Below are 24,898 nucleotides of genomic sequence, written 5' to 3' on the forward strand. Positions count from 1 at the left end.
ACATAGATCGATGTACGGTAACAAACAATACGTAGTGGTAACTATATGGAAAAAATAGATCGATGTACGGTAACAAACAATACGTAGTGGTAACTATATGGAAAACATAGATCGATGTACGGTAACTAACAATACGTAGTGGTAACTATATGGAAAAAATAGATCGATGTACGGTAACTAACAATACGTAGTGGTAACTATATAGAAAACGTAGATCGATGTACGGTGACAAACAATACGTAGTGGTAACTATATGGAAAACATAGATCGATGTACGGTAACAAACAATACGTAGTAGTAACTATATAGAAAACGTAGATCGATGTACGGTAACCTACAATACGTAGTGGTAACTATATGGAAAAAATAGATCGATGTACGATAACAAACAATACGTAGTGGTAACTATATGGAAAACATAGATCGATGTACGGTAACCTACAATACGTAGTGGTAACTATATGGAAAAAATAGATCGATGTACGGTAACAAACAATACGTAGTAGTAACTATATAGAAAACGTAGATCGATGTACGGTGACAAACAATACGTAGTGGTAACTATATGGAAAACATAGATCGATGTAAGGTAACTAACAATACGTAGTGGTAACTATATGGAAAAAATAGATCGATGTACGGTAACTAACAATACGTAGTGGTAACTATATGGAAAAAATAGATCGATGTACGGTAACAAACAATACTTAGTGGTAGCTATATGACGAATTGATTAATTACATAAAACATTATTATGGCGAATAGAATATAGAATACATTCGTATTCTATACGTAAGTTCTTTGGTTTACACGAGTGGTTCTGCCCTTCCCCGCTTGTACAGCGTTAAGTCTACGGATTTATAACGTTAAGATCAGGGGTTCGATTTCCCTCGGTGGGCTCAGCAGATAGCTCGATGTGGCTTTGCTATAAAATAAAACACACACAAGTGGCTCGAAAGAATGTGATCCACAGGCCACTGATGGTCCACCATGGATCTCTAGGTGGTCTGTGTGCTGATCCAAAACGAAAGCAATATCAAAAGAGGATCCACAGTTATGTTAATTCGAACACGTTTTGTTTTGCGTTGACAAACGAACGCTGATGCGGGTGTGACCAGTACATGGTCCAGAGGGTCTTTTCTCCTGCCCAAATGGTTCGCTAAAGTTTGAGAACTACTGCTTTACACAAAAAATTACACCTTATTTTCACGAAGTTTATAAATATACTCTTTTGGAATGTTTCTTTCAATTGTTTTTCTATTAACCCCCCACAAATCGACCAAGCGTTCTGATTGACTTTTGATCTTTTTGGTTTCTACACAAGTGGAACCACTTCATATAGAGATTTTCTTACAGAACAAGCCATGGTCGTGAATATATCGCCTGTCGCTTTACTTTCGTGAATTTGTTTCGTCACATTCGTTGTATGATTGGAATAACTCTCTATCTCCGCTTGCTCAACTTTATTCCAAATGATGGGCGAGAATCCACCTGTCTTTGTAAGCAGTCAAGGAACCATGAGTTTTTTTTTGTGGGTCACCAACACCTTTGTCTTAATCTCAGCCCGTACCTTGTACTAGCCGCTCACTATGCTCAGCTGTATTCTGCATTACAAATTCGCCCCTGAAGAAGAAAGGTCCACATTTCGAAAGCGCTCGGGCTATAAAGATTTTGTTAATTTCTATCAAGACTTCTTGAACCGAAGTATTTTTCTAACATCGTAAATATGTTTAGCTATAAATGTTTTACATTTTCTATGATGTCATTCTTTTCTCCACCATTGAACAAACTCGAACTTGTTACCAAACAATTAGAAATAGGGTTTATCTCCAAACAGCACACGTCTCTAGCTCTGCTTATTCAACTGTGTGTGTTCCGTGTTCAATAAAACCTTCGGTTTGTTTACGTCTTTTCAGTAACGGTTTCCGAGATGTACACGCCATTGCGGATACTTATGTAATAATGCGGTTTTTCCCTGTTCTCGAGGTAACGTTCATACTTCTACTAACAGCGCGGTTGTTGGCAAGATCTGTACTGGACCGTCGTTTACCTATTGAAGAACATACCAGGAGAGGCTTAACATACCCTTCTACTATTTAGAATGGTAGATTTGTATGCACTTTAGAAAGTATTGCACACATCTGCGACTGACACATGGAGTTTTGTCGTAATCTTCCGCGCAGAGTATCTTTGACCTTTGTTTTATACATTTTTGTTATGCGAAAGTTGTATCTTGGAGAACATGAGTGATCACTACTACTACTGGGCATAGTACGACTGTTGTACTTTTGTAGACTTCAGACTGGTGTGTCAGTTTCTTATCGACAACTAATAATGACATTGGAAACTACCAACATGAGACACTATTTTTGCAAAATAAAGAGCTGTGCATGTGCATTTCTGTAGTGCTTACCTTTTCTAGTATTTTTCTGCTGTGTTGATATAATTATTTCAAATACTATATATATATATATATATATATATGTTTAAATAAATGTGCACAGTAAGGAAGATGATTGGTTTGGTTTGGTTTCAGTTTCGCGCAAAGCTACTCGAGGGCTATCTGCGCTAGCCGTCCCTAATTTGGTAGTGTAAGACTAGAGGGAAGGCAGCTAATCATTACCACCCACCGCCAACTCTTGGGCTACTCTTTTACCAACGAATAGTGGGATTGACCGTAACATTATAATGCCCCCACGGCTGAAAGGACGAGCATATTTGGTGTGACGGGGATTCGAACTCTCAACCCCTCGGATTACGACTCGAGTGTAGGAAGATGAAACGATCTTTTTCGTATATTCAAGTTAAAATGGCGTATATACGGGAACTTTCCGTTGAGTTTACATCGTTGTGACTACACGCCCCTGCTAAACTCCGGGTTTCGATACCCGTAATGGAAACAGCAGAGATACTTCATTGTGTATCTTTGTGCTTAGCTACAAACAAGGATCTAAATATCTGTGAATAAACTAGAACATTTACTGTGGGAAATGACACTATCAAAGTACACGAATTATGAAGAAGCTATTTTTTATGATATACTGGAAGTTGAGCTAAGAAATATAGTAATCAGTTTGGTTTGTTGTAGAGCTTGTCCTGTCTGATTAAAGTGCCTTATTGTAAGAGCTTTCGGGTAATTAGTTTGTTTCCTATAGAACACAAAACTACACAATGGGATATCTGTGCTCTGCCCACAGTACGTATCATAACCCAAATTACATACAGCATTATGAGCTGTGAGATTTACCACTGAGCAACCTATTGGTAAGGTGGGTGTCAAGGTCTTTCAGCCTCTGATGCTACAATGTTAGTTTGAAAGTTTGAAGGTCTGACTGTATGTACGTGAGAAATATGTAAATATTATTTACAAGTATAACGAACACAGATTTGTACTCAACAATCCTACAGGAAACCTTTTCAGATGTGACCTCACTACATAAGCCTAATAACGCTAATTAATACATTTGTATTCTGCCATGTTTTCTTAAAAAGGCATTGCTGTTAAAACTATAATGCAACTATTAATAGTGCTTTTAAATTTTGATAATGTAGTAGAATTTTGACACACAAATAAACAGAATCGAAAACACCAGGACCAGTGGAAGAATATAGTCTTGCAGAGCTATGAACGATTAAATCACGAGAAATGTCATTCGCAAGGAGAGGCATTACCCATCACAATAGCATTTCAAAAGTCTTACATTGATCGGCCACGTGGGTATGGACCAGACTCAGTTGATCAATTTCCCATAGTAAAGCAAAAGGTTTGTTTCGTGCCTTTTCAGTTTAATTTCAGCAAAGCTAGATTTTCAGTAATAACTTGCTTTAAAAATTTCCAGCTCACATCGATCGAGAATAGAAAGCTAGACAAAGAAAACGAAGGCTTGAACAAATAATATCAAGAGTTGATCTTAAAATTTTGTTTAAAAACCTTCAAAATCATTTGAATATTTCATGACGTTGGCTCGATTAGCGAGAAACTGATTCGGTCGTTGGTTGGTGAAACAGTTAAAAACATGGATTCTGAACATTAACACATCTTATTTCTACAGAAAATCTGTTGTTTATAAAAGAGTTTTGCTCAGATTAACGAAATTCCAAGATTTAAAAGTCTCTGTTTTTATATAAAATAAAGCAGAGTATTCACTGTTCCAAACTGTGATTTTAGAAGTTAAAAAAATCGAAAACAGAAAAACATTCTTTAAAAATGAGTTACAGGTATATTAAAACTTCCTTTAAAATGAATTATACGGACTTTAAAAGTTTCCTTTAAAAATGAGTTATACGTATATTAAAACTTCCTTTAAAATGAATTATACGGACTTTAAAAGTTTCCTTTAAAATTTGCTTTAAAAATGAGTTACACGTACATTAAAACTTGCTTTAAAATTGAGTTACGCGTACATTAAAACTTGCTTTAAAAATGAGTTATACGTACATTAAAACTTGCTTTAAAAATGAGTTACGCGTACATTAAAACTTGCTTTAAAAATGAGTTATACGTACATTGAAACTTGCTTTAGAAATGAGTTACACGTTTCATTTTCAAAGAGTATCAGTATGTCAAATTCAGTAATTCAAACTGCATCTTGAAAAAAAAACCTTAAGTTTCTTAACTCAGTAGCTGTTATTTTCTGTTTTAACAGATATAATGAGCATTAATATTTTTAAACAAAACCACTTCCGTATTGTATTAAGAGATGTACGAGGTCTGTTAAAAAATACGCGGACGGACGTCATAAAACAAAATGTACTTTATTCAGAAGTTACAGGTCTGGGACCCCTTCAAAGTACTCTCCTCCCCAACGCACACACTTATCCCAACGGTGTTTCCACTTCTTGAAACAGTCCTGGTACGCTTCTTTTGTAAAGTCCTCCAGCTCCTTCGTCGCATTTGCCTTAATCTCGGGAATCGTCTCAAATCTTCTTCCTTTCAAGGGTCTTTTGAGTTTGGGGAACAAGAAAAATTTGCAAGGAGCAAGGTCAGGTGAGTAGGGGGGTGGGGAAGAACAGTGATCGAGTGTTTGGCCAAAAACTCACGAGTTCTGAGGCACAAGTTTCGCAGCAACGCGGTGCATCTTCAATTGTTCGGTCAAAATCTCGTAACAAGATCCAACTGATATCCCACACTCTTCAGCAAGCTCCTTGACAGTCAGACGTTGATTTGCCCGCACCAGGGTGTTGATTTTGTCGACGTGTGGGTCGTCAGTTGACGTGGAAGGACGTCCAGGACGCTCATCATCTTCAATGGACTGTCGACCATCCTTAAAACGTTCATGCCACTTAAAACATGCCGTACGCTTCATAGCAACATCACCGTAAGCCGTGTTAAGTATAGCAAAAGTTTCAGTCGCAGATTTTCCAAGTTTAACACAAAATTTCACAGCAAGTCGTTGCTCCTTCAGGTCATTCATTCTGAAATCCGCCAAACGAAAAAAATCGCACTTCACTTAAAACCGCGTAGCTAATACACAAATGAAGATATCTGCAATCGGGAAATGGCGTCGTAATCAGCTGATCTGTGCGAACCTAGCGACACCAAGCGGATTCCCCTAAAACCAACTGGAGCCGCGCAATTCAAACAGTCCGCGTATTTTTTGAACAGCCCTCGTATATTCTAAGGAATAAGATATGGTATGGATTTAAAACACGGCTATAACTGTAGGTATATCATGATATATTTGGATATTTGAGAGATAGTGAAATAACATGTCACGTCTGCGCTTATTTACCAGCGTATGTGTAAGGTTTACTAATGTGTAGGGGCCGGCATGGCCAAACGTTTTAAGGCGTTTGACTCGTAATCCGAGGGTCGTGAGTTCGAATCCCGGTCGCACCAAACATGCTCGCTCTTTCAGCCGTAGAGGCGTTATAATGTGACGGTCAATCCCACTATTCGTTAGTAAAAGAGTAGCCCAAGAGTTGGCGGTGGGTGGTGATGACTAGCTGCCTTTCCTCTAGTCTTACCTTTAGCTAAATTAAGGACGGCTAGCGCAGATAGCCCTCGAGTAGCTTTGCGCGAAATTCAAAACAAACAAACTAAAAACCAATGTGTATGTCACAGATTGTAATTTTTTAGAAACTCGTCGAATAGGAACGTACTTAAAAAAAGATATAGCCCCCAGTACTTTCGACAGGAGACCCCGTCTTTTCCATGGCTAAAGATAAGACCAACCTGTAGAAAGTGTTAGAATATCAGCATATATATATATTTCTTATCTCGCGAACGAAATTAATTAAAACTTTCTGGATATAGTATTAATTACCTCAATTTTACACTTTATCAAATCCCACCAATGTAACATATATATTTAAAAATATGTTTTTTTTTTCTTTTTATATTTTTAAAATTGTTTGAATTCTGTTAATTGTCTTTCGAAACAACGCAATTGTTTGAATATTAGTTTTTTTTGCCTTACATTCCTGCTACGTTAAGTAAATATGGATTGCCTTTTTTTCCCTAAGAATTCCGCACAAAAATATTAATTAAGGCCCTTTTCATTACGTACATGACTGGTACTTTTTTTTTTACGATAATTATAAAAATTTATAGTTCAGGTGTGGAATCGTTAACGGAGATTCTAGCTCATGTCAATCAGGTTTAAGAATTATAATTTGAAAGTGTTTTGTTTCTAAAACCAACATTCAAAAGTTTAGATTATACGAGATCGCATAGTTTAAGTTTTATAAATAACATTTTTGATATTACCAACGGTCCCTTTAGTACTTATTCTAAAATAAAACTATATTAGATTGTACAAACAAATGTGATCCATAGTGTCACAGCAGTGCGTCTGCGAATATACAACTTTAGAAATCGCGGTTTGATACCCGTGGTGGACAAAGCACAGATACTTAATTGTGGGCCTGGCATAACCAGGTGGATAAGGCACTCAACTCGTAATCCGACGGTTTCGGGTTCGAATCCCCATCACACCAAATGTGCTCGCCTTTTTAGCCACGGGGGCGTTATAATGTGACGGTTAATCCCACTATTCGTTGGTAAAAGAGTAGCCCAAGAGTTAGAGGGGTGTGATGACTAGCTGCCATTGTTTAAATCTTATACTGCTAAATTAGAAACGGCTAGCGCGGATAGCCCTCGTGTAGTTTTGCGCGAAGTTCAAACCTAACCAATCCAAACCAAAACCTGATTGTGTGGCTTTCTGCTTAGGTTGAAACAAACAAATGTTTATCACACATTTCACGTGTGATAAATGTGTTGATTCGTCTACAATCTTTGTGTTACATTTCTTACAATATACATAATAACATAAAAATGTATCTAAAAGAAAATACCGCAACGTCATTTGTATTGTTAGAAAGTATAACATTATGTAAAACCCAACATCATATTGTTAGAAAACACAGTATTTATCTGTGTTTATATCGCTACAACAGTTAGTTATTTTACAACTAGCACAAATCTGGATTTGAGAACACGTTTAGTGAAGGGAAACTGTTTATGTTAACTTACAACACAACTTTCGTCTTTTACATTTAATGAACACTTAGCTACGAATTTAATTTCTTTTTGGACCAAATAATTATAATTTGCAGGTGGCGCTAGGGCAAAATATTGTTTGTTTTTTAATTTCGCACAAATCTAAACAATAGCTTTCTGTGCTAGCGGTCCCTAATTTAGCAGTGATAGCTAGTCAACACCACCCATCGCCAACTCTTGAGCTGTTATTTTATCAAAGAATATGAGATTGATGATGCTCTTAAAGCTAGAAGAATGGGTATGTTTGATGTGACGGGGATTCGAAACCGCAACCCTCAGATTGCGAGTCAAGTTCCCTAACCACCACCAGACCAGGCTACGCCTAAAATGTGGAAAACAAAGTAAATAGATTGTAACCAATACAATGTATTACTGTAGCAACTACTCTAGAAAATTTAGTTCTTTAACACGCAAACGTACTGGATAACTCCTAACCCCCCATATTTAACCCTTTGGTTCGGTTCTTATAAAATGTTTTGAAATGCATCATAGAGAAAGCCCTTTTTAAAATGTCTCATATTAGCTAAACACAGGGGGAACAAGCAGACAATAATTATCGTAGTAACATATTTTGTCCCTCTAGAATCTAGATCAGCAAAAGAAATCAAACTCTTAAATCACTCAGTCTCCTTCAACCTTTGGGGCGTGATTACTTTCAACGATTCTCAAGAGCACGTCGTCCGTATTGGAGGAAGCAAATTGGTAGCAAACAACACCGGGGGCGAGAGTTATCGGGACTTAACCAGGATAACTCGAGAGAGTTCAAACGACTACTTCTCTTCATTAACCCAATATTACTTATTTCTCACGTAATGGAAACCTTGAAGGGTTTTAAGTTTCTGCTTTGCTATTTTCCGATTAAGCCTGATTCTCCAGTTCCAGGGATAATTGCTTGCCGGAAGGACTTAATTTGTCATTAGTTTCTCTTATGCATTTCAAGGAAATATGATAGTTTCTAATATTATTACTGTTTTGGAATAAAACTTCCTTCTGATAACAATTTTAATAGCGTTAAGTGAGATATATATTAAGAAATAAAAGTCGAGAAATAAACTTTATTTTACTGGCAAACATAACAAGAAATGTCTCCTGATGACGTTGGTAACAACACAGCAGTTATTACCAATTAATAAAATAGAATAGAACCGTACAAGTTTCCCCTAATTTAATAAGAAGTAACTGCGGAATGATCATGTTACGAGTAAGATAATTATTAAAGTTACAAAAAGCAAAAATAAAAACTGTTAAGATAAAGTTACAGCTAGTTCTGGTTTTATTATTTTATACTACGCTTAGTACTTGTTTGTTTCAGGTATTCACGTGGTATCACAATAGGTTTCGACTATTTTCGTTAGCTGTTCTTAATTTAGAGATGTGTTGTTGTTTTTGTTTTTTTCGTAGCAGAGCCACATCTGGCTCTCTTCTGTGTCTACGAAGGGAAATCGAATCCCTAATTTTAGCTTTGTAAATCTGAAGACTTTCCGCTGTCCCACTGGGGGACTGTTTAGAACTGATATATTAAAAAAAAACAGCAACTAGTTAATAACACTAATTAAGTAACTATAGTGGGATTCGACCGTTACGCTTATAACGCACCAATGGATCAGACGAGTGACCAAACTACGTCACATAACCAGAATATTTACAACTTTACTTAGGCAACTGTAAAACTATTTAGAGTTTTTCGCATTAAGTAATCGAAACCTACTAGGATTTTAGTTTCAACTGATTGTAGTGTTACGTTAAATAGTTTTAAACCTTTGAATTCTAGTTTCAACTGATGGTAATGCTACTTTTGGTTAGCTGTAAGCGTATTGAAATTTAGGTTTAACTGACAGTAAAACTATATCAAGTAACGATAAATCTAATCAGAGTTTTTTAATTACAACTATTTATATTGATAGTTAAATAACTGTCAGAATGCTGAGAGTTTTGGGTTTAACTGACTGTAATACTGTATGAGATTACTAAAACTAAACAGAATTTGTTTAGTTTTACTATTTGTCAGGCAATCAAAAACCTACCAATACCGGACTAATGTATGGATCACCTAGAGCCCCGGCGATACAGATGTTCCGCCAACCCCACAAATAAGAAATATAGAGGAAAGAATGGGTTAATATCACCCTAATTCTCAAATATTACCTTGATCTAAGGACTCACCAAACCCTTGATTCAGCTCCAGTACGTGAGATAATTATAAGTTTTATGAAAGGTTTTAGGCTTAACTGAAAGTAATTGAGTAACTGTAAACCTAATTAGATTTATTAGGTTACTGTTTGTAATACCACGTGAAGTAACCATAAGTCTATTGAGAGATATTAGGCTTAACTTATTATTATATTACCTTAGCTAGCTCCAAGTCTATGAGATATTTTAGGCTTAAATGATCGCAGAATACTATATTATGCAGCTTTAAATTATCTTAGTTTATGAGATTCAACCGGATCATCTGCTTTATAATATGCCTAAAAACCAACTGAGAGTCTTAAAATACAAAGACATGTAGAACATTGGGATAGCTGCTTAATAGAGAGCTTTATAGTATGGTTATAATATTGATAAGAGGTAACCATCACTTGTCATGCTATTTTCGAGATACCTGGATGCCTCTCTTGATTTCACTACGTAATAACATTTTTATTTTCTCTTGTTCCAGGGCATATGTTGTTTTATTCAGACCTTATGTAAATGAAAATGTACAAATTTACTCGTTTTTACATAGAACACAGGTTAATTTCTAAATTTCATTATCCAGGTCACAAAAGTAAAGTTCGAAGGAAATAATGGTCATTTTCTGTACTTTTGAAATATAAGTAATTAAGAAATAACACATACTATCCAGGAACAAAATTTGTGTTACATGGTGTAATAACACATACTATCCAGGAACAAAATTTGTGTTACGTAGTGTAATTGTTTGCTTCTACACAAGCAAGCACGTATCAAATTAACAAATATAGTACACGGACTTCAGCTACAATAGAGGAGATAAAATACAACAATAAAGAGAATGTGACAGGGTTTCACAAAAACAATTATATACTTTGTTTTAACCACAATGAACTGTCTCTACTGCAGGAATCGAGTCTTACATTTTAACGTTTTAAGTTTATAGCTTCTGATAGCTTTATGTCAAAAAGTTACCAAAGTGGTAATTTCAATACTAACCAAATGAATAATAGTTTCGAGTGGAAAAGCACACGTTTCTGCGAACATTCCAACTTAGCCTAAAAAGACCATATGTTTAGGTCACTTAATATTTCTTAACTATGCAAGCGACAAAGATAAAAGATTCAGTTCGTGTTTCGAACATAATTAATAGTAACAAAACCATGACATTTGTAATAGTTTAAATATAATGAGTAAACAATGTCATTCAAAATCCATGATCCGTATGGATCTGAGACTCAAATTCAGCGCACACATACACACAACATCTGTGGTGCTTCTCCAGGTCAAAACATTCCACGTATTTACAGAAGGCACGTGCTTTGTAAGCAGATCCGAGTTTTTCTCATGACTGCCAATTTTAAAAAAAAATCATACATATTTCTCTCAATACTTACACATATATTACGTGACCAAACTAAGAAATAACTGAATTCAAAAATAGTTTATTACAAGTTTATCAAAGAAAATGTTTCAGAGATTTGTACTCAACTTATTATTTAATAAACTGATCTACTGAACATAAATAACACTGACTATTATTTAATAAACTGATCTACTGAACATAAATAACACTGACTATTATTTAATACACTGATCTACTGAACATAAATAACACTGACTGTTATTTAATACACTGATCTACTGAACATAAATAACACTGACTATTATTTAATAAACTGATCTACTGAACATAAATAACACTGACTATTATTTAATACACTGATCTACTGAACATAAATAACACTGACTATTATTTAATAAACTGATCTACTGATAATAAATAACACTGACTATTATTTAATAAACTGATCTACTGAACATAAATAACACTGACTATTATTTAATACACTGATCTACTGAACATAAATAACACTGACTATTATTTAATAAACTGATCTACTGAACATAAATAACACTGACTATTATTTAATACACTGATCTACTGAACATAAATAACACTGACAATTATTTAATAAACTGATCTACTGAACATAAATAACACTGACTATTATTTAATAAACTGATCTACTGATAATAAATAACACTGACTATTATTTAATACACTGATCTACTGAACATTAATAACACTGACTATTATTTAATAAACTGATCTACTGAACATAAATAACACTGACTATTATTTAATAAACTGATCTACTGAACATAAATAACACTGACTATTATTTAATACACTGATCTACTGAACATAAATAACACTGACTATTATTTCATACACTGATCTACTGAACATAAATAACACTGACTGTTATTTAATAAACTAATCTTTTGAACATAAATAACACTGACTGTTATTTAATACACTGATTTCCTGAACATAAATAACACTGACTATTATTTAATAAACTGATCTACTGAACATAAATAACACTGACTATTATTTAATAAACTGATCTACTGAACATAAATAACACTGACTATTATTTAATACACTGATCTACTGAACATAAATAACACTGACTATTATTTAAGAAACTGATCTACTGAACATAAATAACACTGAATGTTATTTAATATACTGATCTACCAAACATAAATAACACTCACTATTATTTAATAAACTGATCTACTGAACATAAATAACACTCACTATTATTTCATACACTGATCTACTGAACATAAATAACACTGACTGTTATTTAATAAACTGATCTTTTGAACATAAATAACTATTTAATAAACTGATCTTTTGAACATAAATAACACTGACTATTATTAAATACACTGATCTACTGAACATAAATAACACTACTATTATTTAATAAACTGATCTACTGAACATAAATAACACTGACTATTATTTAATACACTGATCTACTGAACATAAATAACACTAACTATTATTTAATAAACTGATCTACTGAACATAAATAACACTGACTGTTATTTAATAAACTAATCTTTTGAACATAAATAACACTGACTATTATTCAATAAACTGATCTTTTGCACATAAATAACACTGACTATTATTTAATACACTCATCTGCTGAACATAAATAACACTGACTATTATTTAATACACTGATCTACTGAACATAAATAACGCTGACTGTTATTTAATAAACTGATCTACTGAACATAAATAACACTGACTATTATTTAATACACTGATCTACTGAACATAAATAACACTGACTATTATTTAATAAACTGATCTACTGAACATAAATAACATTGACTATTATTTAATAAACTGATTTTTTGAACATAAATAACACTGATTATTATTTAATACACTGATCTACTGAACATAAATAACACTGACTATTATTTAATACACTGATCTACTGAACATAAATAACACTGACTATTATTTAATAAACTGATCTACTGATAATAAATAACACTGACTATTATTTAATACACTGATCTACTGAACATAAATAACACTGACTGTTATTTAATACACTGATCTCCTGAACATAAATAACAGTGACTATTATTTAATAAACTGATCTACTGAACATAAATAACACTGACTATTATTTAATACACTGATCTACTGAACATAAATAACACTGACTGTTATTTAATACACTGATCTACTGAACATAAATAACACTGACTATTATTTAATAAACTGATCTACTGAACAGAAATAACACTGATTATTATTTAATAAACTGATCTACTGAACATAAATAACACTGACTATTATTTAATAAACTGATCTACTGATAATAAATAACACTGACTATTATTTAATACACTGATCTACTGAACATTAATAACACTGACTATTATTTAATAAACTGATTTTTTGAACATAAATAACACTGATTATTATTTAATAAACTGATCTACTGAACATAAATAACACTGACTATTATTCAATAAACTGATCTACTGATAATAAATAACACTGACTATTATTTAATACACTGATCTACTGAACATTAATAACACTGACTATTATTTAATAAACTGATTTTTTGAACATAAATAACACTGACTATTATTTAATACACTGATCTACTGAACATAAATAACACTGACTATTATTTAATAAACTGATCTACTGAACATAAATAACATTGACTATTATTTAATAAACTGATTTTTTGAACATAAATAACACTGATTATTATTTAATACACTGATCTACTGAACATAAATAACACTGACTATTATTTAATACACTGATCTACTGAACATAAATAACACTGACTATTATTTAATAAACTGATCTACTGATAATAAATAACACTGACTATTATTTAATACACTGATCTACTGAACATAAATAACACTGACTGTTATTTAATACACTGATCTCCTGAACATAAATAACAGTGACTATTATTTAATAAACTGATCTACTGAACATAAATAACACTGACTATTATTTAATACACTGATCTACTGAACATAAATAACACTGACTGTTATTTAATACACTGATCTACTGAACATAAATAACACTGACTGTTATTTAATACACTGATCTACTGAACATAAATAACACTGATTATTATTTAATAAACTGATCTACTGAACATAAATAACACTGACTATTATTCAATAAACTGATCTACTGATAATAAATAACACTGACTATTATTTAATACACTGATCTACTGAACATTAATAACACTGACTATTATTTAATAAACTGATTTTTTGAACATAAATAACACTGACTATTATTTAATACACTGATCTACTGAACATAAATAACACTGACTATTATTTAATAAACTGATCTACTGATAATAAATAACACTGACTATTATTTAATACACTGATCTACTGAACATTAATAACACTGATTATTATTTAATACACTGATCTCCTGAACATAAATAACACTGACTATTATTTAATAAACTGATCTACTGAACATAAATAACACTGACTATTATTTAATACACTGATCTACTGAACATAAATAACACTGACTGTTATTTAATACACTGATCTCCTGAACATAAATAACACTGGCTATTATTTAATAAACTGATCTACTGAACATAAATAACACTGACTGTTATTTAATACACTGATCTCCTGAACATAAATAACACTGACTGTTATTTAATACTCTGATCTCCTGAACATAAATAACACTGACTATTATTTAATAAACTGATCTACTGAACATAAATAACACTGATTATTAATTAATAAACTGATCTACTGAACATAGATAACACTGACTATTATTTAATAAACTGATCTACTGAACATAAATAACACTGATTATTATTTAATAAACTGATCTACTGAACATAAATAACACTGACTATTATTTAATAAACTGATCTACTGATAATAAATAACACTGACTATTATTTAATACACTGATCTACTGAACATTAATAACACTGACTATTATTTAATACACTGATCTCCTGAACATAAATAACACTGACTATTATTTAATAAACTGATCTACTGAACATAAATAACACTGACTATTATTTAATACACTGATCTACTGAACATAAATAACACTGACTGTTATTTAATACACTGATCTCCTGAACATAAATAACACTGGCTATTATTTAATAAACTGATCTACTGAACATAAATAACACTGACTGTTATTTAATACACTGATCTACTGAACATAAATAACACTGACTATTATTGAATAAACTGATCTACTGAACATAAATAACACTGACTATTATTTACTACACTGATCTACTGAACATAAATAACACTGACTATTATTTAATGCACTGATCTCTTGAACATAAATAACACTGACTATTATTTAATACACTGATCTACTGAACATAAATAACACTGATTATTATTTAATAAACTGATCTCCTGAACTAAAATACAAGTATCGTGAAGTTTGATGACAGTTGTACACTTGTTAAGACATCTAACAAACATAACTAAAAGATGACTCTGTAGTTTTATTCATTAACAGAGCAAAAAAACTGGTATGCTGAACAATACCTACAACCTAATACATGGAGAGTTAGATATCGAATATTCTTGCAAGAAGACTGTTAGCAACAATACATACAACTATAATACATTGTTACGTAATAACACGACTAGTGAACAGATGCATCGACTATAATACAGTGTTAGGTACTAACACGACTAGTGAACAGATGCATCGACTATAATACATTGTTACGTAATAACACGACTAGTGAACAGATGCATCAACTGTAATACAGTGTTAGGTAATAACACGACTAGTGAACGGATACACCAGCTATAATACAGTTTTAGGTTATAACACGACTAGTGAACAGATGCATCAACTGTAATACAGTGTTAGGTAATAACAGGACTAGTGAACAGATACACCAGCTATAATACAGTGTTAGGTAATAACACGACTAGTGAACAGATATATCAACTGTAATATAGCATTAGGTAATAACACGACTAGTGAACAGATGTATCAACTGTAATACAGTGTTAGATAGTAACACGACTAGTGAACAGATGTATCAACTATAATACAGTGTTAGGTAATAACACGACTAGTGAACAGATGCATCGACTATAATACAGTGTTAGGTACTAACACGACTAGTGAACAGATACACCAGCTATAATACAGTGTTAGGTAATAACACGACTAGTGAACAGATACACCAGCTATAATACAGTTTTGGGTAATAACACGACTAGTGAACAGATGTATCAACTGTAATACAGTGTTAGGTAATAACACGACTAGTGAACAGATGCATCGACAAAAATACAGTGTTAGGTACTAACACGACTAGTGAACAGATGCATCGACTATAATACATTGTTACGTAATAACACGACTAGTGAACAGATACACCAGCTATAATACAGTTTTAGGTTGTAACACGACTAGTGAACAGATGCATCAACTGTAATACAGTGTTAGGTAATAACACGACTAGTGAACAGATACACCAGCTATAATACAGTGTTAGGTAATAACACGACTAGTGAACAGATATTTCAACTGTAATACAGCATTAGGTAATAACACGACTAGTGAACAGATGTATCAACTGTAATACAGTGTCAGGTAGTAACACGACTAGTGAACAGATGTATCAACTATAATACAGTGTTAGGTAATAACACGACTAGTGAACAGATGCATCAACTGTAATACAGTGTTAGGTAATAACACGACTAGTGAACAGATGTATCAACTATAATACAGTGTTAGGTAATAACACGACTAGTGAACAGATACATCAACTGTAATACAGTGTTAGGTACTAACACGACTAGTGAACAGATACACCAGCTATAATACAGTGTTAGGTACTAACACGACAAGTGAACAGATACACCAGCTATAATACAGTGTTAGGTAATAACACGACTAGTGAACAGATACACCAGCTATAATACAGTGTTAGGTACTAACACGACAAGTGAACAGATACACCAGCTATAATACAGTGTTAGGTAATAACACGACTAGTGAACAGATACACAACATTCCATCCAATCAATGCTCGCGTACTTTGTCACCTCACACCTATCTCCTACACCCAACTACGATCTCACCGGTGACCTTTACATAGTGACTACTAAAAATTCATGTCTGCTACCGAGTGTAGAAAAAGCCCTAAAATTTCGTAATTTAATTGGTAACGGGCCCAAAAAGTATTTTATACATCACTCAGTAAAGACTTACCTAAATGGAGTCAATATAAAGTAATTATATTTGTATAGTGTGTAAATAAAGTTCGAATCTTTATCAAGCAGCATATAACGCTGTTAAAGAAATTCGCTACTAACAACAGTGGGTATGTTGTGGGTACCAAAGAGACAATCAAGCATTTAAGTTATTTATGTAGTAGATACGTCATTAATGTGGCAAAGGAAACAAAATTGCACAATATAATTTATGTATATATAATACAAAACATTTAAAACTCAAAGTTTAACTTGAGCATATTAAAAACCTTTAACTAACGAAGTTTATTAATGTTTTGAAATGATAAGAAGTAACATATATATAAATACAGATTTTTTCTTCGCTAGAGGTGAAATTCTAAAAAGGATCTGTGACGTAGTAGCTTAATGCGCTCTGTGATTGGACGCATTTTATGCTGTGGACTGCAATACCGCCTATTAAATGTTCAACAGCACAGCTTAGGTCAGCAAACCAAAGAAATACAGTTAGTTAACTTAGGCTACTATAAAGCCAAGCAAAACGGACTCAAAACCCCATAAATGTTAAACCTACTTTCGTTTCAAGCTTACTTACTAATTATTCTGTCATTACACGTTACAGTTTTTACAGTAAGCCTTCCTTCCTGTAATTTGTAATAAAATAATGTTATACAAAAATTAGCTTGCATTACCAACTGACAGAAAACATCGTACAATAGCAGGTTGTTACTGGTGCTAAACATGCAACGTCGAACGATTTGTCAATTCTATTAAAGAAATGGTTCGAAATACATTAGAGTTCATTTAGAAAAACACTGCAATATGATCAAAGGGCGAACAGTTTGATTGTCATCAGTGCTTGTGTAGAGAGTATTAATTTGTTTGTAATTTAGCTCAAAGCTACACAATGGGCTTTCTGTGCTTTGCCCACTACGGCTATCGAAACCCTGCATCTACCGATGTAAGTTACTGATGAAATAACAAGAAAAATTCAAGACCATTTAATAATTCGGGTAAAGTAATGTTCTATGTCAGTTAACATGTTGTTTTTTTTCTGACAATGTCAATTACAAAAATAACGTCTGTTTCACATAAAATGAATTCTTTCAGCGTGTGTATTTTATTTAACAAAACAATTTGTTCCCCCATTCCCCGATGAGACGGCGTTAAGTCTATGGACTTCCAACGCTGAATGCGGGGTTCCAATCCCCGTCGTGGACAAAAGCTGCTACCACAAATTGACTTTTTCAAATAAAACCAAACATACTGTGCAAATTGGCTAGCATTTATCTTTCTATGGATAGTGATCGTTCCATATAGAGATAGCTTTAATTCATGGGTTCCACGTTTGTGTAGGACCGGCATGGCCAGGTGGTTAAGGTACTCGATTCGTAATCCGAGGATCACGGGTTCGAATCCTCGTCACACCAAACATGCTCGCCCTTTCAGCCGTGGAGGCGTTATAATGTGACGGTCAATTCCACTATTCTTTGGTAAAAGAGTAGCCCGAGAATTGGCGGTGGGCGGCGCTGACTAGCTGCATTTTTCTCTAGTCTTACACTGCTAAATTAGGGACGGCTAGCGCAGATAGCCCTCGTGTAGCTTAGCGCTAAATTCAAGCCAAACCAAACCAATCCACGTTTGTGTTTAGTCGGGTGAAAAGTTTCGTATTACGAACCTTACTAAGAAAGACTATGATAAAGCCTTGTACACTAGCAACGTTTGCAGAAACATATCGATACGTATCAAATTATCAATACTTTTAGACACATCTATATAAATTTTTTACTGGAGCTATTTCTAGAATAAAAGCTATTCCACTAAAGGCCTGGTATGGCCAGATGGTTACGACGCTCGACTCTTAATCTGCGGGCTGTGGGTTCGAATTCTCGTCACACCAAACATGCTCACCCTTTCAGCCGTGGGGGCGTTATAAAGTAAATGACGGCCAATCCCACTGTTCGTTGGTAAAAGAGTAGCCCAAGAGTCGGTGGGTAATGATGACTAGTTGCTTTCCCCCTAGCCTTACACTGCTAAATTAGGGACATCTAATGCTTTGCGCGAAATTCATAAACGAAAAACAAATCTTCCACTTAAAACAAAACAAACTCTGGACAGATATCAGCGCCATCATTTGAACGTTCAATTTCAAAACTCTCAAAAAAACGGACATTATAAAATTTGAAATTATAAGCTTTCTATTCCTAAAAAGACTAGCATCTTAAAATATATACAGTGTTTACTACTCTCAGTCAAACGTGGTTTGGTTTTCTTTGAATTTCGCACAAAACTACACGACAGCTACCTGTGCTAGGTTTTCCTAATTTAGTAGCGATAAACTAGATGGTTTAATTTGTTTTGAATTTCGCGCAAAGATACACGAGAGCTACGTGCGCTGGTCGTCACTAATTTATCAGCCTAAGACTAGAGTGAAGGCTGCTTATCAAAACACCCAATAAAAACTACTGGACTACTCTTTACCAATAAGTAGTGATATTAACCGACACATTATAATGCTCCCACAGATTGCGCGAGCATGTGCAATGACGTATGGAGTCCTTTAATTCACTCTTATTTTTAATTGCAAAAATTTAAACACAAAATGTATTCAATTTTATGAGAAATTCAACAATATTCTTGCTACAGATTATAGGTTTAAACACTTCACAGAGTGTCACGACCTTTCAAAGAACTTTCACGTATTCACTTTTAATTCTTTAGTACATGGTTTGTAGTAACAGCACTTGGTTTTCTGCCGAGCAGTTCCGTATATAGAATGATGCTATATCATTAGTTATATACGTTAATTGTTAAGTGTTGCCATTTTTAGTACATGTTTTTACTTTATAAGGCTTAAGGTGTTTTCGTTTAGGATTGTATGGAAAACTTAACGTTATTCACTACTTCTTATAATCAGCTCCTAGTGTTTTTAACAAGAAATAGTGAAAGTAAACACTGTAGGGTATTTAGGTACATCGAATGTTAGGTGCAATATTTTTTTTACATTTTCGTGGAGAACTCAGCTGCTATTTTATATATTTTTTATAAACATTAGGTTTTTGTTGTACTAAATGAAGAGCTACTGCCACACAGTTTAAATATTAGCACGTGTCTCAAGTATTGCCACAGATGTCGCTTTCTTCTAACGTTGCACGTTGAGGGTGGCTTAATGAATTTTCTTTGGTTAAAACACTTGCTCCAGCTGTTAAAGCGACGGCTGGTGTTTAGGTGCTCCCCAGGTAAAGTATATAATGTATTTTATTTACTGTACTTTCATTAACAGTTTTAATTAGTCTATTTAGAATATCGAATATTATTACTTATTTATTATCTATTATCATACTTTTATTATGAAGACCGTTTTGCATTGTTAGCTTAATATGTGTATTTAGAATCTCCTTAGCTGGTCGATGCTTGTGAGTTATTATTAGGTTATGGCCACAAATAGCGCTGGTAACGAGGATACTTGACTGAAAACAACACCTCCTAATTTTCATAAGTATAACCATAAGAAAAGTGTGTTTAATTAATGATACTCGTGGTTAATTTTTAACTTCTTTCTAAGTACTTAGCTTGATCTGCTCATAAATTATTTTCTATATAAATATAATAACACTATTTCTTGTCTATATAAATATAATAGTACTATGTTTTTGATGGATCCTTACTATATTTGGCATGAATGTTTGTTGGGTTCATGCGCACCCGAAGCCTCAAATGTTTTGTGTTTAGCAGTTTTTATGGGCGTTTTTTTTTACAACTTTTGATTTCTTAAGATAACCTTTTGTTAATCATGAACTTACATAATTTTAGTCCAGAAGACGAGTACTTCAGCTAGTTATACACGAAGTCTGGCAGTTATATTTATTTATCAACGTGTGACATTTGTAAAATCAAGTTATTACGCATCTTAATTTGTTAATATCATTCGTAGATCATAACTGGTTAATTTTGTTACCTGTATATTTGCGACTTTGATTAAGAAACACAATTTTTAAGAGGCAAAAAACGAAACCAAAACCTACCATGAGAACTGCGTTCCAAGGAAAATAAGTCCGTACAATGTCAGCAAAAGTCTCCTGCACCAGTACTCCTTCATCTTTGACACAATATTTGACAGCGCCATTCACTTGGAGTGAAAAATAACTGAAAAAAACACACAAACAAACGATATATATATATATTGTATTCCCACCCACAGTATGGGATAGTAACTAACAGCTATGTATACCTCGTCAAACAGGGTTTTCTTTGTTTTTTGAATTTCGCGGACCTACATGAGGACCATCTGCTAATTTAGCAGTGTCAGACTAGAGGAAGGCAATTATCCATAACCATCCACTGCCAACTCTTGGGCTACTGTCTTACCAACGAATAGTGGGATTGTCGGTAACATTATAACACCTCTCGGCTGAAAAGGCAAGCATGTTTGGTGTGACAGGGGATTTGAATCCGCGACCCTGATATTATGAAAGGTACGCCCTAACCACCTGTCCGTGCCGGGCCCGTAAATCAGGGACTACTGTACAACCCACATTGTATTCAACATTATTAAAACTAGAGCTGTAGGACCTGAGCCCAGTATGACATTGAGTTATGGCACTCATTTTGATAAAAGTTTTTAAACCTGAAGAAGCCGCAAAGGTGAAACTTTGATTAAAAATATATTAATCTGGAGTGTAGGGATCGTTTTTATTAACTTTTTCAAAATGAGTAAATCACTCTAGTATGCATTACAAATTTTGAAAGACAACAAAAAGTGAGGGAGCTCGACTCCCAGTCTGTGGATCGCGGGTTCGAATCGTCGTTTCAATTATGGGGAGTTAATATCGTCATGGTAAATCCCACTCTTTCATGGTAAGTAATAACTCAAGAGTTGGCGATGCATGTTTTTGACTATCTCATCCCTAAAGGGGCCCGGCATAGCCAAGCGTGTTAAGGCGTGCGACTCGTAATCTGAGGGTCACGTGTTCGTATCCCCTTCGCGCCAAACATGCCCGCTCTTTCAGCCGTGGGGGCGTTATAATGTGACGGTCAATCCCACTATTCGTTAGTAAAAGAGTAGCCCAAGAGTTGGCGGTGGGTGGTGATGACTAACTGCCTTCCCTCTAGTCTTACACTGCTAAATTAGGGACGGCTAGCACAGATAGCCCTCGAGTAGCTTTGAGCGAAATTCAAAAACAAATTAACAAACAAACAAACTCATCCATAAAGTGGGCAAGCACAGCTAGTAGCTTTGTTTAAAATTCAACATACAAATCTAATAACGTTTTTTTTTCACATAAATGTCAGTTTAAAGCCCTTTTAAAAAACCCTTACCTATCGTTATTCACAAATAATTAAACGAGATTTCGCAAAAAAACAAAGAAAAACAAAGAACAGTTCTGGTCTAATCGTTAAAGTGCTGGAACCGATAAAAGGGCTAAACGTCCAGATTGCTATTCTTAATAGGATAGCAGTATTTGTTTGAAGGTTATAGCATCATCGCAACTGAATATGCTTCAGAGGAATATCGAGACTTTCAGGTACGCAGCCTGGCACACATACCACCAAAATACACTGGGCTTCTACAAGTTTTCCAACACTCTAGTTAGCAAACTAAAAACTATATGATCATATAGGAGGAGGAACCCCCCGACCAAAAACAGGTGAAACTGTGAGCATCTGCTAGCGATATGTTAATAAAAGAGGATTTGAGGTTGACAAAAGCCCCTCTCTCCCGACATTTTTTTTTTATAAAAATATAGCTCCTTCACGAAATCAACGATTTTTTCATGAAAAAGGTTTTCGAAAAACAAACAAACTGGAACTACAGCGATTCCATTATATTCCATAACTTTCAACTCCTACCCCCCCTAATGGACCTTTTATGGACCTTCGACGTTCTTTTGATGTGCTCAAAATTAAACGTGGTCTTGTAAGCCATGAGAAAATCTATCCAGCTATGATTGACTTTGCCATTATTTTTACAGACTAGTTGCAACGTTGGGCAATGTGAACATCAGACCAGGCTGTCCAAGGTCGACGGACAAAGGAATAAATTATAAAGGTAGCACTGAAGATGGTTGTTGTGTGTTTTCTTATAGCAAAGCCACATCGGGCTATCTGCTGAGCCCGCCGAGGTGGAATCCAACCCCTGATTTTAGCGTTGTAAATCCGGAGACACGCCGCCGTACTAGCGGGGGGGCACTGAACATGGAACGTTGGATTTAGAGATAAAAGAATCAACCCTCAGCATTCTGGCTGAAGGTTTCAGAATGCGAATATTTTTGATTACATGACAGCCATCTCTGAAGTGATGGAGGACATAAGCGAAACGACAAAATTTTTCACATCTTTGTTGTTTCAAGCCGTGTTTTCTGGGTAAACCACCAGTTGTTTTTTGTGTTTTTTTTGCGCAGGACACATAATGCGTACAGTGAAAAAAATCCTTTAGGCCTACATAGATACGAAATGTGCCAAATAAATATTACATTCGAAGTTATATGCTGTGCTTATTTTAAAGTGAATGATTAAACTTACACTCCTGAGAAATAAGTGCAAACAGCAGGCACAAATGTTTGTGATAAACATCTAATAATAATAATACATTATACAAAGAAAGCGTAAACTGATGATAAAAAAATGAACATATCACAATCATTAACACTACGCATTGATAAAGAAGTTCTTACAAGCAACATATACATATAGATCAATTAGATTAACAACCATGATATATTTCATCTATATAGGCTTTTACATGTAAATTAAACAGGGTAGCTAAAAAAGGACTGGCATGGCCTGGTGATTACTTGCTCAGCTCAAAATCTATTTATTGGTCGCAGGTTCTAACTGCGTCATCGAACATGCTCATCCTTTAAGCCGTGGGGGCGTTATATTTATTAATATATTTTTGAATTTCGCGCAAAGCTACTGAGGGCTATCTGCGTTAGCTGTTTCTAAGTTAAGACTAGAAGGAAGGTAATCTAGTAATCATCACCAACCGCCAACTCTTAGGCTACTCTTTTATCAACGAATAGTGGGATTGCCCGCATATTATAACGCCCCCACCGTTGAAAGGTTGAAAGGCATATGTTTGGTGTAGCGAGGATTCAAACCCGCGACCCTAAGATTACAATTCGAGTGCCTTAACCACCTGTCCATGCCGGGCCATAGGGGGCGTTACAACGCGACAGTAAACCACATTTGTAGTTGGTAAGAGTAGTCCAATAGTTAGCAGTGGATATTGTTAACTAACGCTTTTAAATTAGGAACGAGTAGTGGAAATATTCTTCTAGTATTCTTCTATTCTTCTAGCAAACTTCAATAAATAAATAAGGTAAATAAAAATAGACCGACAACCGTCTTAGAAAATACGATAAGTTTTATTTATGTACATTCACACGTACAATACATTCACGTATTTCAAAATACAGAAATATATATATATTTACGTACATGTAGAACTAAAACACACGTGCACACAACAGTCGTTGCTGAAAATCGCGCAAAGCTACACCATACCTATCAGCGTCTTTAATTTAATAATCTAATAATGCGAGTCGAACAACGTAACAATACGGCCATGCCGGGCTGTTACACACAACAGAAGTTTAGCTTAATATGGAG

General features: G+C 34.2%; 1 protein-coding gene across 2 annotated transcripts in view; it reads right to left on the reverse strand.

The window, feature by feature from the left end:
- LOC143239100 (glutamate-gated chloride channel-like) overlaps positions 1–24,898 on the reverse strand; it is a 180,243-nt gene that overhangs the window by 78,635 nt on the left and 76,710 nt on the right. For both annotated transcript variants that reach the window (XM_076479926.1, XM_076479935.1), the window contains exon 2: positions 21,313–21,433. In XM_076479926.1, the coding sequence (XP_076336041.1) occupies positions 21,313–21,413 (101 nt within the window). In that variant the 5' untranslated portion in view covers positions 21,414–21,433. The remainder of the gene's footprint in view (positions 1–21,312; positions 21,434–24,898) is intronic.

Source organism: Tachypleus tridentatus, chromosome 2, assembly GCF_004210375.1.
Source record: "Tachypleus tridentatus isolate NWPU-2018 chromosome 2, ASM421037v1, whole genome shotgun sequence".
NCBI classification, from domain to species: domain Eukaryota; kingdom Metazoa; phylum Arthropoda; class Merostomata; order Xiphosura; family Limulidae; genus Tachypleus; species Tachypleus tridentatus.